The sequence below is a fragment of the Carlito syrichta genome, unplaced genomic scaffold, assembly GCF_000164805.1.
Source record: "Carlito syrichta isolate Samal-C Ts95f unplaced genomic scaffold, Tarsius_syrichta-2.0.1 Scaffold316463, whole genome shotgun sequence".
Lineage (NCBI taxonomy): Eukaryota > Metazoa > Chordata > Mammalia > Primates > Tarsiidae > Carlito > Carlito syrichta.
In genome coordinates, this window is record NW_007260559.1 from 251,582 (window position 1) to 269,963 (window position 18,382).

Here is an 18,382-nt window from a genome sequence, read left to right on the forward strand (position 1 = left end):
GGAGGCTGAGGTGAGTGGACTGCCTGAGCCCGCAGGTTCGAGACCTGCCTGAACAAATGGCGAGACTTCATCTCTACAATAAATCAAAAAATTAGCTGGGCGTGGTAGCACACGCCTGTAGTTCCAGCTACTTGGAAGGCGGAGGCGGAAGGATCGCCGGAGCCCAATGGGTCCAGGCTGCGGTGGCCGGGAGCGGCCACTGCACTCCAGTCTGGGCGACAGAGTGAGACTCCAACTCAAAAAAAAAAAAAAAAAACTTTTGTAGAGTGGGTCTGGCTTTGTTACGTAGGCTGGCCTCGAACTCCTGGCCACCTCGGCCTCCCAAAGTGCTGGGATTACAGGCGCGAGCTACCGCGCCCGCCGCAAAATGTTTTTAAGACAAGGAAAAAGAAAACAGACAGGTACAAGCCCAGAGCGTAGTCGGCTGGGACCCAATTGTCTACGGTCAGCGTCTTCGTCAGGGCGCTCTTTCCAGCCCGGAAAGCTTTCCCTGAGAGACGTGACGTCAAAAGGCAGCGCCGGAAAAGAGAACACGGAATATGCGGCTGCGCCTTAACGGCTGCTCTGGGGCGGTGATTCGTGTTGTGTGGCCTGTTAAGTGACCTGCGTGTCAGCTGCAGCGCGGATTCTTGGGAGTCGTTTCACCGCGGAGTCCTGCGTCCTTCGAGTCCGTCCACTTTGGACCAGCGAGAGCCACAGTATCTGCGTTCCTGGTAAGCACATTTCTTCCTTCTCCTACTGTGTGTGTTGGGGTGGGGGACGCTAGGGTCGTTCCGAGATGCGCTTAGGGGAGCATGTGCGCTGGCAGGGCCCGCGGTTAAGAGGAAGCCCAGTGATTCAGTCACCTGTAAGTAATGCAATACCTGAAACAAGAGCGGTGTGTCCCCAAAATGATGTCCATGATCGTTTTTTAAAATCTAAGGTTTCATTTCTATGATACTTCAAAAGTCTTGACCAGTTACAAAGGCAGAACTCAAAAGACTCTTGTTTCTGAAGTCAGTGGTGGTCAAATTGCGACCTTGGGACCCCAGGTTAAGTATTTACGGCAGTGTAAAGTAAATTTTTATTTTCTTTCTAAAGAGAGTCTGAACGTCATTCAAATGTGAGGAGCATTTATCCGGAGCATTTATTGGGAAAATATTTGAGCGATGACTGTGAGCTGCATACTGCCAATCATTGAGTTCAGTGTTAACAATATGGAAACAGTCCTTGTCCTGATAGATGCTAGTTAATCCTTACCATCTAGTGAGGCAAATAGGGAGCCAGTCAATTAGGGTTATAAGTCCTGTAACAGGTACAGGGTGCTATGAGATTAGGAGGAATACTTTGTCTAAAGTATGAGATCAAGAGTAGCTAGAAGTGCGGCTGAAAAGGTAAGCAAAGAGTGACACCATGAAAAACTTTGTAAACCACATTGATAAGTTTGGAATTTAACCTGACAGCAGTAAGCTTAGAATATTCACTCAGGACAGTATTAATGGACAGTAATGTCCCTCCCTGAAACAGGAAAGACGATAATGTGAAGTGAAGTTGGAGACAGATTATTTCAATTTGTTGCATTTGAGTTTTGTTTTATTATTGTTATTTTGTTTTATTATTGTTATTTTGTGTTGAAATCCTTGTCGTCCCAGTTGGAGTCCAGTGGCACACTCATGGCCACCGCAGCCTCGACCTGCTGGGCTCAGGTGATCATTCCACCTCAGCCTTCCAAGTAACTGAAACCACAGGCATGTGTCACCAGGGCTGAATTTTTTAATTTATTGTAGAGTTGAGGTCTCACCATGTTGCCCAGGTTGGTCTCAAACCTCAGGCCTGTTGTCTCTGCCTCCCAAAGTGCTGGGATTACAGATGTGAGCCACCACACCTGGCGTGAGGTGTCTTTGATTCATAGTGATTGAAGTCACAGAGGTAGGTTACATCTCACATGGGAAATATATAGATTGAAAAAAGGGGCCAGGCCTAGTGGGGCCATGCCTGTAAACCCAGCACTTTGAGAGGCCAAAGTGGGAGGATCATCTGAGGCCAGGAGTTTAGGCAATATAGTGACACCCAGACTGTACCAAAAAATAATCATAAAAATTAAAATTAAAAAAGAGAAAGAATAAAGATGTAATGCAGAGTCACATCTGCCTTCAAGGGAGTGGTGTCTGGGCATCAGTACACAGGTCAGAGAAGCAGGAGACCTGGGGGCATGCAGGATCATTAAATTAAGCTAAGGGAAGAAGAAAGTTTTAAGTGTTTTATTTGCGTTTGGTAAGTTTGAATTCTCTCTCTTTTTTTTTAAACATTGGTTCGACACTGGTTTCACATTTTTTAAAAGTGTCTTCATTGTTTTGTAGGCATCTAGACCTTTAGGATAAAATTGTGGAACTTTATATACATTTGTCCCAATTTTGAACATTTTCTTTAGCAATGACATTATTTGCTGCAAAATAAAGTCTAAACTGGGGAAGAATTTTTGTTTTTTGATCAGTGTATCTCTGTATATTTCTGTTTTGAAAACACAAGGGCATTAGTACAGCAGTTCTAAGTGCTTATAGCAGTTTCCATCTTCTGTAATTTTCTGTTCGTCATCTTTGTGTGTTGTTTTCTGAAGGATCTTGTGTATGGGTCTGTATCTAGGCTTAGTGTATAATGGAGGAGAATGTAACCTCATGAAAACAGCTGTGTCAGTGATACATAACTGTGTTATCCAGTAGCATTGATCCTCTGGGCCTCTAGATAAAAAATCTAAAAGGGATTGTCAAGTTATCTTTTTGTCTAAAGCAATAGTGAAGTTCATGTCTGAAATACTTGTCTAACTTTTAATTGCATTTTTCTTCTTTTACAGGGATTTTCTTACATGTCTGTTTTCCTCAAAATGAGCGTTAGTGTCGCTTTCTTAAGACCTTTTGCCAGGGTGCTGGTGCCATTTGCCCTTCATAGGAAGAGAAGAAATTTATATTCAACAATTCTGCAAAGGTACATGTCTTCCAATATGCCATCTGTTCCCTGTTCCAATAAGGAGACTACGTCCCCTCCTGAACAGCTAGAATTGGATGGATGGAAAGCTACAATGAAGTCTAGTGTGCAAAATGGTGTTTCAATAGTCTCAAGCAGTGAGGATGAAGATCCTCTAGTGGCCACCAGAGAGTTAATTGAGATGTGGAGATTGCTTGGCAAAGAAGTACCAGAGCATATCACTGAAGAAGAGCTCCAAACCATTATGGGATGTGCTTCTAAATCATCCAAAAAAAAATATTTAAAATATTTATTTATTAAAGAAAAAGCAAAGAAAGCTAAACAAATAAAAAAGGAAATGAAGGCAGCAGCTAGGGAAGAAGCAAAAAAAGCCCAGCTTCTGGAAACCACTGAGGAAGATAAAAGACAAGACTTTCTATTTTTGCGACTTTGGGATAGGAGTATGAACATTGCAATGGGCTGGAGGGGTGCCCAGGCCATGCAGTTTGGACAACCTTTGGTTTTTGACATGGATTATGATAATTATATGAAACCAAAAGAACTGCAGAATGCAGTTTCCCAACTTTTAGAAAGTGAAGGATGGAACAGACGAGACGTAGATCCTTTCCATATTTATTTCTGCAATCTAAAAATAGATAGTTCTTATTATGGAGAGTTGGTTAAGCGGTATAGAGAAAAATGGGACAAATTGCTTTTAACAGTGACAGAAAAGTCTTATGTAGATTTATTTCCAAAGGACAATATTATATATTTAACTGCAGATTCTCCCAATGTTATGACTACTTTCAGGCATGACAAAGTTTATATAGTTGGGTCTTTTGTTGATAAGAATATGCAGCCAGGCACATCCCTAGCCAAGGCAAAACGGCTGAAGCTGGCAACGGAATGCCTTCCATTAGATAAATATTTACAATGGGATGTTGGAACTAAAAATCTCACCTTAGATCAAATGATGCGTATTTTGTTATGCTTGAAAAACACTGGTAGTTGGGAAGAGGCTTTGAAGTTTGTTCCAAGGAGAAAACACACTGGTTATCTGGAGATTTCTCAGTATTCTCAAGAGTTTGTCAACAGGTTGAAGAAGGCAAAGACTTTCGGTTCATTTTCGAAAGTTTCTCGGAACGTACGCACACAAAAGGTGACTTGAGTGAGAAAATGGGATAGCTTAAAACATAAACGGCATTATAGTTCAATTAGTGTATTTCTTCCTGAATGGAATTCATTTTCTTTTGAAGGTAGCCTCTCCCAACTAACTGCAAGGTTGTGTCTTTTCCCAATTAAATATCTGTAAAACTTTGGGATTATATTTTGTTTACTGTAAAAACACAATAGTTTGGAAAAGTAAAAATCAAGTTTACAAAACAGAATAGTCATTAAATGATCCTGGTAAAACAATTGTACCATTGGTGTAACTTTTTAATGGATTCTTTGAATCTCAGACTTCCTTTTTCTTTCTGTTTTTTTTGGAACAGGATCTTGCTATGTTGCTCAGGCTGGTCTTGAACTTCAGGCTCAAGTGATCCTCCTTCCTCAGTTTCTCAAATAGCTGTGATTATAGGCATGCGCCAGTGTACCCAGTCTATTTTTCTTCTTAGATGCTTTTTTTAATCCATGTCAACCACTACCCTTTCATGAAAAATTGATACAGAAGATATTTTTAAACTTCAAGTGGTGATTCACTTATTAAAGTAAGCATTGCAAAGTGCTGGGATTATGGGTGTGAGCCACTGCACCTGGCCAGAAAATAACTTTAAGGACAATAATTTGGGCCAGGCACAGTGACTCACGCCTATAATCCCAGCGGAGGCTGAGGCTAGAGGATTGCCTGAGACCAGGGATTTGAGACCAACCTGGGCAACTTGGCAAGGCCTTGTCTCTACAATAAATCAAAAAATTATCCGGGTGTGGTATCACATGCCTGCAGCTCCAGTTACTCAAGGCTGCAGTGGAAAGATCGCCTGAGCCCAGCAGGTTGAGGCTGTGGTGGCCGTGGTGCACTCCAGCTTGAATGACAGAATGAGACCCCAACTTAAAAAAAAAAAAAAAGAACAATAATTCATTGTAGACTACCTGTTCCATTAACATTTTTGAAAACGAGATAGAAATAATATGCTGAGTATTCCTACCTAATTTCTGAATTGGAAATTAGCACAAGATATGCTTTCCGACGCATTCTTAAAGCAGGACCTAATCTTGTACCAAGTACCTACTCTGTGCCAGACTGTATGATACGCATTTTACACGAATTACTTAAACATTAAGTTATAAATACTATGTTTTCACAGATTGCATGCCAGCCCTTTTTACAGATAAAGAAAATTTATTCAGAATTTTTCAGCCTTTAAGTATAGACTCAGAATTCCAGAGATCTGTCTGACTTTAGAATCCCAACTTTTAAACTATACCTAACCCAAGCCTGTGAGATCAAAAAAAGGCTTGAGAAAGTGGTGTAAATTTAGACCTCACGATAAGTATGATGTGATTGATTTTCAACTGTTAGACCCTACTAAATAGCAAGGTGCTAGCATTTGAACCGCTTAAGACATACTGGAGGAAAAACATGGTGGTTAAGAACAAGAGGAAAAGATTGCCTGGCAGGATGGGGACTAGAGTAAAGCAAGCAAGGCTCTAACTTTGCTTAGCGTCTTGAGATGTTAGTTTTCCACATCTGTAAAAGCATAGTCTTGACACATATCTAATATGGTGTCTGGCATCTAAGTGTTCAGTAAATGTTAACTAATCCAGACTATAAAGTTCAAGATGTATGGAACTTCTTTCTTTTTTTTTTTTTTTTTTTTTTGAGTTGGAGTCTCACTCTTGCCCAGACTGGAGTGCAGTGGCCACTCCCGGCTGCTGCAATCTCGACCTGCTGGGCTCTAGTGATCCTTCTGCCTCAGCCTTCCGAGTAGCCAGAATTACAGGCACGGGCTACCATGCCTGGCTGCTTTTTAAAATTTATTATAGAGATGAGTTCTTGCCAAGTTGCCCAGGCGGGTCTCGAACCCGCGGGCTCATGCAATCCACTCACCTCAGCCTCCCAAAGCGCGGGAGTACAGGTTGAGCCACCGAGCCTGGCTTGGAATTTCTTTTTTGAGTTGGGGTTGCACCCTGTTGCCCTGATGGAGTGCAGTGGCACCATCCATCAAGGCTCACTGCAACCTCAATCTCCAGGGCGCGGGTGATCCTCCCACCTCAGCCTTCCAAATAGCTGGGTCTACAGGAATGTGCCACCATGCCAAATAGATTTTTTTGTAGAGGTGAGTCTCGCCATGTTGTCAGGCTGGTCTTGAACTCTCCTGGGCTCAAGCGATCTTCCCACCTTGACCTTCAAAGTGCTGGTATTACAGGCATGAGCTGCTGTGTCTGGCCTGGCATTTCTAATACTAGTACCTGCAAGTTATTGTTTCTTTTTGAAGAATAAGTTCTTAGTTTTTCTGTGTAATAATATGCTAAGGTTTTCCAGTGATGCAAGCACTCGAATTTAAAAAAAAAAAAGGTTGATAGCAGTGGCTCACGCCTGTAAGTAGGCCCAGCACTTTGGAAGACAGGCATGAGGATTCCTTGAGCCTGGGAGCTCTAGACCAGCCTAGGAAACATGGCAAGACCTCATCTCTACAAAAAGTTAAAATGAAACCAACTGGTAGTCATACTCTGATTGTTCAGTACAGTTGAACATGCAAAAAAGAAACAAAACAAAAAGACCATTGTCCTCCCTAATAGTCAAGCAGTAACTGATTTCTAAGATTCCTTCCCTCTTACGTAGATACATCACAATAACAGGCTCAGCTGATCCAGAGTTTGAAATAATGCTGATTTAAATTTTTGAAAATGTTAGAATTTGGAACTTAGTAAAATCATGAATGCTGCTTCAATTTTTCCAAACTAGATGGTCTGATTTCCTAGGCACTAACTAGGTGGTCATGGCTTCTTTCTTATCTCCAATACTCAACTCTAGAAGTATTCTTCCTCCTTGTAGGTAATTTTTGTTGCCTGTGTTCTAGTTATCTTCCCTTGCCTGGAGACATGTTTTCATGTACAGTAAATCCTCACTTAAAGTCAGTAGGTTCTTGGAAACTGCAACTTCAAGTGAGACACATAATGACGCCAGTTTTACCACAAGCTGATTGATATAAATAAGAATTAAGTTCCTACTCACATTTATGGTCACAAAACATAACTAAACTTCTAAAGACTCAAAACACTTCTGATATTAAACATTGAAATAAATGTGAATTGTACACACATTTAAGAAAGATTAATTAAAACAAGTTGGACATGGTGGTGCTTGCCAGCTACCAGGAATGCTGAGGCAGGAAGATCTCTTGAGGGCAGAATTTTGAAGCTGCTGTGAGTTATGCACGTTTGTGCATAGACACCACTCCAGCCTGGGTACGAGAGACCCTATCTTTCCAACTCAAATAAATAAAATCAAGTGGCTGGGGGTGGTGGCTCAAGCCTATAATCCCAGCACTTTGGGAGGCCAAGGTGAGAGGGTTGCCTGAGCCCACGGGTTTGAGGCCAGCCTGGGCAACATGATGATCTAGATGTCCTCTCTACAATAAATGAAAAAAAATTAGCTGGGCATGGTAGCGCATGTCTGTAGTTCCAGATCCTGGAAGGCTGAGGCAGAAGGATCACCAGACCCCAGCAGGTCGAGGCTGGGGTGACCGTGAGAGTGCCACTGCACTCCAGCCTGGTTGATGGAGTGGGACTCCAACTCAAAAAAAGAAAAAAATCAAGTAAACAGGTATGGTGGCTCACACCAGTAATCCCAGCACTTTGGGAGGCAGAGGCAAGAGGATTGCCTGAGCCCAAGGACTCTAGACTAGCCTGGGCAACATGGCGAGACATCGTCTCTACGATAAATTTTAAAAATAGCTGAGTGTGGTGGTGCATGTCTGTAGTTCCCACTACTTGGAAGGCTGAGGTGGAAGGATCACCTAAGCCCAGCAGGTCAAGGCTGTGATGGCTGTGAGCATGCCATTGCACCCCAGCCTGGGTGACAAAGTGAGACTTCAACTGAAAAAAAAAAAAGATGATTATTTACTCATTTGTTCTATTTCAGGGTCTTGGATGGTCAGAACCTGTCCTGGTATCTCAGGGCATGAGACAGGGACCCATCCCTGAATAGTACAACCATACTCAGACCAGGACCATTTAGATAAGTCGGTTCATTTAATGTGCACAACTTTGGGATGTGGGAGGAAATTGGAGTACCCAAAGAAGCCCATGCAAACATGGGGAGAGCATGCAAACTCATGTAGGCAGTGGCACTGACTAGGAATTGATTTTTTTTCTCTTCAGTTATAATGAAACGATGTTGAATGAAACCATGTCCTGAAGACCTGCTGTAGTACCATCTCTACTTCTCTCCTTTGGCCATTTTCAAACATGCTGGCAACTTCCCAACTTTTATAATTAAAAATAATTTTAACACAAAGAAGCCTTCACTTGCTCTACTACTATTACACAGTATAACCTAAAATCTAAGCCAGATTACCCAGAAAGTATTCAGAACACACCGTCCATTTCCTCTACAACACTGCTCTCCAATAGAAATATACTGCAGTCTACATAAATAGGTGAAATTTAACACATTTTACTGACCCAAATAAATCCAATAAACAGCTCTAGAGGACTCCTTGGTAACCCCGGGATCTTCTGTGCTTATATTACAGTTCCCAGCCACTATTATCATTTCAATTTGTAATCAGTATAAAAACGAATGAGATTTTGTGGGTATTTTCATTAATCCTTCAAAATCAGGTGTGTATTTCAATGGTTATAGCATATCTTAATTCAAATGCCAATTTGAATGCTGGCTTCTCTTTCTTTTTTTTTTTTTTTGAGTTGGAGTTTTGTTTTGTTTTGTTTTGAGTCACTGTTTCACCCAGGCTGGAGTGCAATGGCACGGCCACTGCAGCCTCGACCTACCTGCTAGGCTCAGGTAATCCTTCCACCTCAGCCTTCAAGTAGCTGGAACTACAGGCATGTGCCACCATACCTGGCTAATTTATTTCTTTATTTTTTACTGTAGAGATGAGGTTTCCCCATGTTGCCCAAGCTGGTCTCGAACCCTGGGGCTCAGACAGTACTCTCATCTCCACCTCCCAAAGTGTTGGGGTTACAGGCATGAGCCACCACACTTGGCAAATGCTGACTTTTCAATGGTTAAAGTGAAATGTTCTACAAAAACGATAACGGGTGTTTTCAGATTTTTAAATTTAAGTTTAAATTTAGGATGGTGCAATGGCTCATGCCTCTAATCCCAGCACTTTGGAAGGCCAAGGTGAAAGGATTGCTTGAGTCCAGGAGTTCAAGATCAGCCTGGGTAACATAGCAAGACCCCATTTCTACCAAAAAAAATTAGGCATGGTGGTGTGTGCCTATAGTCCCACCTACTTGGAAGGCTGAGTTGGGAGGATTATTGGAGCCCAGAAATTCAAGGCTGCAGTGAACTATGATTGCACCACTGCACTCTAGCTTGGGTGACAGAGTGAGAACCTATCACAAAAAAAAAAAATTCTTCGGTTGCACTAACCACATTTCAAGTGCTCAGTGGCCACACATGACTAGTGTTAAACAGCACAGCTCTAGGGGACTCCTTGGTAACCCCGGGATCTTCTGTGCTTATATTACAGTTTCAAGCCAGTTTCTTACTAAAGAAGTGGCCCCTTCTTACTAATTACTGAACTGTAGCATATCTCATTGAACTCCTTGAAATACTTCTTCCTTGATTTCCATATCATAGCAATGGTCTGTTATATTTCCTACACTAGCAGCTTTCTCATTGGTTCATTCATTCATTCAGCAAATACTTATTGAGTACCTACTACCATTGAGCACCAGGCTGTTTTAGGTGTGGGTGATACAGTAATGCACACACCCCAAGTGAAGGGAACAATAAGGGCCAAGGCCCTTGAGAGGGGACTCAAGGTAAAACAAGGACGCTGGCGGGGCTGCAGAAGAATAAGGAGAGCTGAAGGTGAGGTCAGAGGAGTAGCGAGGAGGCTGTCAGGTAAGGCCTCTTAGGTCATTGTAAAAACTTGGAGTTTCACTCTGAATGAGAAGGAAAGATGGGATGGTCTTTAGCAAGTGACATCTGACTAATGTCTTCATAGGAAAACTAGAATGTACACTCCATGAAGGCAGACGCTTTTTTCCCCTCCATTTTATTCACTGCTGTATCCCCAGAGCCCACTGTCTGGCACTTAAAATTTTGTTGAATGAATCTGACTCATTTTAAAAGGATTACTTTGGCTACTATGTTGAGAACGAATTATAAGGCAGAGTCCAGTTCAAAGGCTTTTGCAACAACAAAGGTCAGATAATAGTGGGTTGTACCAGGGGGGTAGTAGAGTAGGTAGTGAGATGCAGTCAGATCTGAATACATTTAGAAGAAAAAGCTGGCAGTAATGAATTAAATGGGGGAAATAAAAGGTAAGCATTCAAGGATGACTTCAAGATTGTTGATTGAAAGGACAAGTTAATATTTACTGAAACGCAGAAGGCTTTGAGGGGACAGGTAATCTAAAGTTAACTTTGAGATTTTGTTTTGTTTTGTTTTTTGCATTGAAGTCTCACTCTGTCACCCAGGCTGGAGTGCAGTGGCACACTCATGGCTACCACAGCCTAGACCTGCTGGGCTCAGGGGATCCTTCCACCTCTGCCTTCCAAGTAGCTGGAACTACTACAGGAATGCATCACCATGCCCGGTTAATTTTTTTTTTTTTTTTTTTGACTGATTGTAGAGATGAGGTCTCGCCATGTTGCCCAGGGTGATGTCAAACCCATGGGCTCAAGAAATTCTCTTGCCTCAAGTGCTTCATGCTGCAGATCAAGTAACATGAGGTCTTGTTAAAGTTGATCACTGAATTTTGGAATGAGGAAGTCAATGATGGTCTTGACAAGAGTAATTTCAGCAGAGGTTTGGAGAGAAGGCCAACTGGAGTAGGTTTAAGAGAGAATGGACAGAGATATGGAAGGCAATGAATATAGATCCTTTCAAAGATCTTCTGTATGAAGGGAAATGGTGATGATCTGGAGGAAGATCTGAAACCAAGAGAAGACTTGTGTTATTGTTTGTTTTGTTAGGATGGGAAATATACAAGCATGTATGTATGATGCTGGGAATGTGTCGGCAGTAGAGAGAAAAATCTGAGTGGTCAGAGTGATACAGTGGAGTGATGACCTTCAGTAATCAAGAAGGACTGGATCGACTGCATAAGTAACAGAAAAGAAGACAGGAGATATAGGTATAGATATGGGTATAGATGCAGGAACAACAGATGTGATTGAGAACATATAGGACATTTTCTCTTATTTCTCCCCCTCACTGGTTGCTCCATTTTAGACTTGTCGGTACCGTCTCATCTCTCACGCCTCTAAATGTTGGAGTGTGAAGAAAATGTAAAATCGTCTAGGAAAGTGAATTAATGAGGGCAGTGGTTCTTAAAGTGTGGTTCCCAAACCAGTAGTATCACTTGGGAACAAGTTAAATTGCAAATTTTTGCCAGGCATGGTGACTCACACCTGTAATCCCAGCACTTTGGGAGGTGAAGGCAAGAGGATTGCCTGAGCCCAGGATTTGAGACCAGCCTGGGCAACTTGGTGAGAACTCATCTCTACAATAAATCATAAAAATTAGCTGGGCATGGTGGCACACGCCTGAAGTTACTACTACTTGGAAGGTTGAGGCAGAAGAATCTCCAGCCTGGGCGAGAGTGAGACTCTGACTCAAAAAAAAGCAATGCAAATTTTGGGGCCCCACCCACAGAGCACACTGAATCAGAAACTGGTAGTGGGGTCCAGCAGTCTGTGTTTTTACAAGACTTCAGGTGATTCTGATGTACACAAATCGAGAATGGTCTAGGGTCATGTAACACGGTTATATAGCTGGGTTAAGAACCTACTCAAGGTTAGTGAAATCATGAGTGGCTGCTTTTCTCTTCACTCTGATGTTTATGTAGCTCTCAACCTGAATTCCTTTTTTTTTTTTTCTTTTTTTTTTTGTGAGTTGGAGTCTCACTCTGTCACTCAGGCTGGAGTGCGGTGGCATGCTCATGGCCACCACAGCCTCGACCTGCTGGACTCAGGCGATCCTTCCACCTCAGCCTTCCAAGTAGCTGGAACTACAGACCCATGTTATCACACCCTGCTTATTTTTTGATTTATTGTAGAGACAGGGTCTCACCATGTTGCCCAGACTGGTCTCGAACCCCTGAGCTCAGGCAATCCTCTCACCTTGGTCTCCCAAAGTGCTGGGATTACAGGCTTGAGCCACCGTGCCTGGCTGTTTCAGCCTGAATTTCAAGGTCAGTTTCTCTTACCCTTTTGTGTTTCCTCTTCCAAAAAATGGTAGTAATAGTAGCACTTAATTCATAGGGTGTGATGATTTAATGTACTTAATTTTCAGGTTAAATACTTGCAACTATGCTTGACATATAGTAAGCATGAATAAATATTAGGTATTATGGCTCTCACCATACAAATTACACATCTAAGGTAAAATAATAATTGTTCATATTACCTTCCATTTCTGACTTTTTAAACCATTTCTTATGTAGTTCTTTAGAGGTTTTAAACAATATATTAAGCTCCCACCATGGCCAGGCAGTGCATTACAGATTTTACCTCTATTATCTAACTTCATGCTCTCAGTAACCCTGTAAGTATTACTCCAATTTTATAGTTAAAACAGGCCAGGCATGGTGGTTTATGTCTATAATCCCAGCTCTTTGGGAAGATGAGACAGGAGGATTGCTTGAGACCAGCCTGGGCAGCATAGTGAGATCCTATCTCTACTAAAATAATAATAATAATAATAAAGTAAAAATGTACAGTTAAAAAGTATTCAGTAACTTTTTATCAATCCATACTCACAGAATTAGCAAATGGCAGAGTCAGAATTTAAGTCCAGTTCTGTGTGGAGCAAAACAGCTTTTGTGTTTTTGTTGTTAAGTTGGAGTCTCACTCCGTCATCCAGGCTAGAGTGCAGCAGCATGCTCACAGCCACCCCAGTGTCAACCTGCTGGGTTTCAGCGATCCTTCTGCCTCAGCCTTCCAAGTAGCCAGAACTACAAGTGCGCACTACCACACCCAGCTAATTTTTTATTTATTGTAGAGATGAGGCCTCTCCAAGTTGCCTGGGCTGGTCTCAAACCCGCGGGCTCAGGCAGTCCACTCGCTTGGGCTTCCCAAAGTGCTGGGATGACAGGCTGAGCCACCAAGTCTGGCCTGCTTTATGACTTGCATCTCATTGCCTTCTCACTGCTCAGAAAATGATAACCCCCAATACAGTCTTTGACATGCTGAACTAGAGGCAGCCTCAAGGCTTCTCTGATCCTCCCCTACTCCTATCTCTCCATCCTCTGCCTTCCCCTAAACACAGGACGAGGCTATTCTCTGAAGTTCCCGTATCTATATAGAAACCAGACCCGCCAAAGAGAAACACAATTGCCTCTGACCTCCTCCCTGAAATGTCATTAACCAGAGGAAATTAAAACTCATATCACAAAGTCTGGTGTGGTGGCACACACCTGTAGTTCCAGCTACTTGGGAGGCTGAGGTGGGAGGACTGCTTGAGCCCAGGAGTTTGAAGCCGCAGTGTGCAATGATCATGCCTGTGAATAGCCTCCGCAATCCAGCCTGTGCAATATAGTTAGACCCAGTCTCTCAAAAACAAAAACTCATATCACAGGGGAAGACTGAAAATTAAACATCACACTTACGGCCCAGATGAACTTTGTCTCAAACTATTATTTGTTCTCTGGTTTCATTCCGTTTACAAAGAGAATCATTTCAAATGAATTTCTATCTCCTGGGTTCATTCATCTCTCCTAAAATCATTTACTACCCCTCTAAAATTGCCTATAGCTCCCCACCTCCCCTTCCCTATGAAGAGGCATTTACACTTAGACCATCTGGGTCTTCTTTGAGTTTTCATTAAAGTTTTTGTGTGGCTTTCTGTGTTTATGCATGTTAAGACATTTCTTAAGCTTTTCTCTTGTTAACCTGTCTTTTTTTAAAATTAATCAATATTTTTTATTATGGTGTTGTGGGGTACAGTTAAGGGTTAGGTATACAAGTACGTTTCATTCATTTCATTGATAAGAGGTGTTTCCCCGTTCCCCAGACAGATATTTGCTGCTATTGATCCCGTCTCCCCCCCCCATAGTTTCCCACCACTGTCAGTCATTTTCTTATAGTAGTACATTGGATGTTGAAGGTCCATTATATGAGTGAGAACACGTGATACTCGGATCTTTGTTTTTGTGAGAGGTCACTCAGTATTATAGACTCTAGTTCCATCCAGGTTGCTGCAAAATTCATGATTTTGTTCTTTTTTGTGGTTGCATAGTATTCCATCGTGTATATGTACCACATTTTTTAAATCCAGTCCTCTTTTGATGGGCAGCATTGTTGCTTCCAGGTTCTTACTATTGTGAACAATGATGCGATAAACATACGTGTGCAGGTATCTTTTTGATAGAGTGACTTGAGTTCTTCAGGACATATTCCCAGTAGGGGGATTGTGGGGTCATATGGGAGGTTGATATTTAGAGCTTTTAGGAATCGCCACACTGCTTTCCACAGAGGTTGCACTAGCTTACACTCCCACCAACAGTGTAGAAGTGTTCCCTTTTCATCACACCCTCTCCAGCAGCTGTTATTTTTTGAGTTGTTGATAATTGCCATTCTGACTGGAGTTAGGTGGTATCTCAGTGTGGTTTTGATTTGCATCTCCCTGATGATTAGTGAGGTTGAACATTTCTTCATGTGTCTGTTGGCTGCTCGGATGTCTTCCTTTGTGAAGTGTCTGTTCATATCTTTTGCCCATTTTATAATGGGGTTGTTTGTTTTTTTCTTTTCAGCACGTTTGTGTTCCCTGTAGATCCAAGATGTTAAGCCTTTGTCAGACCTAGTGTTGGCAAATACTTTTTTTCCCAGTCTGTGGGCTGTCTCCCTGCTCTCTTGATGGTTTCTTTGGCTTTGCAGAAGCTTGTCAGTTTAATAAGGTCCCACTTGTCTATCTTCTCTCTTATGACCTGTTTCGGGTTTCATTCAGAAATTGGATGCCAGTTCCGATTTCCATGAGGGTATGTACTTCATTTTCTAAGGTTCTTATGGTTAACCTGTCTTTTATTACAAGCATTTCAGCAAAACCCCCGTGATCAGGAGGGAAGTGATCACCCCCTTTCCATCCCTTCATGCCACACTTCCTTGTCATGTCTGGGAGGTTGCTGAAGCTTGCATTCATTTCTTCAACAGATATTTATCCATACTAGTATAATCCAGGTCCTGGGGAAACACTGGGGAGCAAAATAGGCACAATATGACCGAATGGAACTGACAGGTGAATGGATTACTATCTTCATCCTTTTTTCTTTTTTTGAGTTGGAGTCTCACTCTGTCGCCCAGACTGGAATGCAGTGGCCGCTCCCGGCCACCGCAGCCTCGACCTGCCGGGCTCTGGTGATTCTTCTGCCTCAGCCTTCCGAGTAGCCGGAATTACAGGCGTGCACTACCACGCCCGGCTGATTTTTTTATTTATTGTAGAGATGAGGTCTCGCCAAGTTGCCCAGGTGGGTCTCGAACCCGCGGGCTCAGGCAATCCACTCACCTCAGCCTCCCAAAGGCACAGGAGTACAGGCTGAGCCACTGAACCTAGCTTTTTTTCTTTTTCTTATTTTTGCTTTGTTTTCCTTTTATACCTAGTCCTGCAGATTAATCCTTAACTTCTGCAGCATAGTATATGGGAACTGGATCTTCTTCTAGACATGTGTGACCTCTCTGAGCTTCAACGTTTTCATTTAAAGATGTACAAGTGGTCTGGGGGCGTTATCTCATGTCTGAAATCCCAGCACTTTGGGAGGCAGAGGCGAGAGGATCGCTTGAGCTCAGGAGCTGGAGAGTAGTATGGGCAACATAGCAAGACCTCATCTCTGTAGAAAATAGGAATGTTAGCTGGATGTGTGGTGCACACCTGTAGTCTCAGCTACTTGGAAGACTGAAGCACAAGGATCACATGAGCCCAGAAGGTGATGATCCTGCCACTGCACTCCCACCTGGACAACAGAGTGAAACCTCGACTCAAAAAAAAAAAAGTGAAGATGAGAAAAGATAAAAACATGAGACTTTAATTTGAAATTACATATCTATTTATTTATAGATGCTTGTTTTTATTTTACTTTTTGAGTCAGGTTCTCATTCTGTTGCCCAGACCGGAGTATAGTGGCATGATCATGGCTTACCACAGACTCTACCACTTGCCTCAACTTCCTGAGTAGCTGGGACTACAGGCACACACCACCACGCCCAGCTACTTTTTTTATTTTTATTTTTGTAGAGATGAGGTCTCGCTATGTTGCCCAGCCTGGTCTGGAACTCCTGGGTTCAAGCAATCCTCCCACCTTGGCCTCCCAAAGTGCTGGAATTATAAGCATGAGCCAACCGCTCCCAGTTTTCACTTTTAAAATGACAGGACTGATAGTCTCAATGATTACTTTGCAAAGAACACATGTTGGAAAAATAAAACAGGGCCAGGCTTGGTGGCTCAGACTGTAATCCCAGCATTTTGGGAGGCCGAGACAAGTGGATTGCCTGAGCCCGCAGGTTTGAGACCAGTCTGGGCAATCTGGTGAGACCTCATCTCTACAATAAAATAAAATTAAAAACAGCTGGGCGTGGTAGCACACGCCTGTAGTTCTGCCTACTTGGAAGGCTGAGGTGAAAGGATCGCTGGAGCCCAGCAAGCTGACGCTGGGTTGGCTGTGAGCGTGCCACTGCACTCCAGCTTCGGCAATGGAGTGAGACTCCAACTCAAAAAAAAAAAAAAAAGAAAAGAAAAATAAAACAAATATGATTTAAGTACCTGCCCTAACTAAGATAGTTTCTCTGTAACTTTTACATTTATTATGGGAAAAATGATGGATCAGGAACTTCAACCCAGATCACAAAATCACCACCAAAACATCACCATGCCTTGCTTTTGTCAAACTTTTCTTTTTCCTTTCCCTAGACTTAGAATTATAGGTAGGAGTCATCTACCTATAATTACTGAGCACTTCTCATATGTGAAATACACAGTACCAAAAGCAATGAAAAAAGTTTTTTTTTTAAAAAGGACTCTGTTGTCAAGGGCCATTTAGAGAAACAATGCTTTAAAGCACACATACACTGAAGGAAGTATAAAGTGACCAGATAATGGTATACAGAAATTGTCTAATTTGATGCCCCTTATCACTCTTTGAGGAGGTACTATTATTATTTGTTTTACTTATTTATTTTTTAGTCGGAGTCATACATTTTAGTCTGTCGCCCAGGCTGGAGTGCAGTGGCACCACCAGGACTCACAGCAGCCTCCACCTCCAGGGCTCAGGTGATCCACCCTCCTTGGCCTCCCTAGTAGCTGGAACCACTGCCCAACTATTTTTTTTTTTTTTTAATGTTTTGTAGAGACGAGGTCTCGTTATGTTCTCCCTGCTAGTCCGGAACTCCTGAGCTCAAACAATCCTCCTACTCAGCCTCCCAAAGTGCTGGGATTATAGGTGTGAGCCACCACGCCCGGCCCTATTACTTCTATTTTATAGAGAAGTAAAGGTAGGTCTGTAGACAGTAAGCAGCTCTCAGGGTTACTCGGCCAGGAAAGGGCAGATTAGGAGTTCAAACCCAAGGGCTGCCCCTTAAGACTTTCTCCAACACTAACCATATATGTAGAGCAAACCCAGGAACTCCAGTTTCCTAGGCGAGTAATCGACCCCTTAGTTGGAAGCCTAGACAAATATTGAGAAAAAGGGAAGATGAGGCCGAAAACCTAAGCTGGGGTCTAATATAACCCCTGGACTTTATTCTGCAGACCCTGGGAATCCACTAGAGGTTTCTAAGGTAGCAATTTCTGCGGTTCCAACTTGATCGAGTAGCTTTTCTTCGTGGGTAGATCGTAGCCTGCGCTACGTGACTTTGGACAAATTACCCTCTCTGGTGTCAACTTCACAGCTAATTAAGAGAGGGTAATTCTACACTGGGCAGTTGTGGTGCTTAAACGAGTGTATAAAAGGCGTCTGACACTAGAGGGCGCTCGGTAAACGCTGATTCCCCCTTAAGTAGAGAAGAATACGGCCTTTTTTTTTTCTTCCGTAGTCAGGTACACGTAATCCAGGAAGGCCAGAATGACAGACAGTTTCGGCGGCGACCACATCCGTATATTGCAGAATCCTTCCGAGGGGCCACCAGCGTCTCCGGGGTGATGCTCCCACCTCCCCTCACTTCTTGGACCTGCCGCTCCACCAAGAAAACCCCACAACCCCTCAGGAAGTTCCTCCGCCAGCCATCCCCATAGACTGCCCCCCCTCCCCGGCCTTTCCTGCCGAGGCGCCCGGCCCATGACGTCACATCCGCTTTGGTCTCCGACGGGGCCTCT

At 42.9% G+C, this 18,382-nt stretch overlaps 1 protein-coding gene across 1 annotated transcript; it reads left to right on the forward strand.

Moving 5' to 3' along the window:
• The first annotated feature begins 633 nt into the window (after positions 1-633).
• Positions 634-4,356, forward strand: TRMT10C (tRNA methyltransferase 10C, mitochondrial RNase P subunit). The gene is made up of 2 exons (XM_008074455.1): positions 634-713; positions 2,831-4,356. The coding sequence occupies exon 2, from the start codon at positions 2,843-2,845 to the stop codon at positions 4,106-4,108; it is 1,266 nt and encodes a 421-aa protein (XP_008072646.1). The 5' UTR covers positions 634-713; positions 2,831-2,842; the 3' UTR covers positions 4,109-4,356.
• Positions 4,357-18,382: the final 14,026 nt, after the last annotated feature.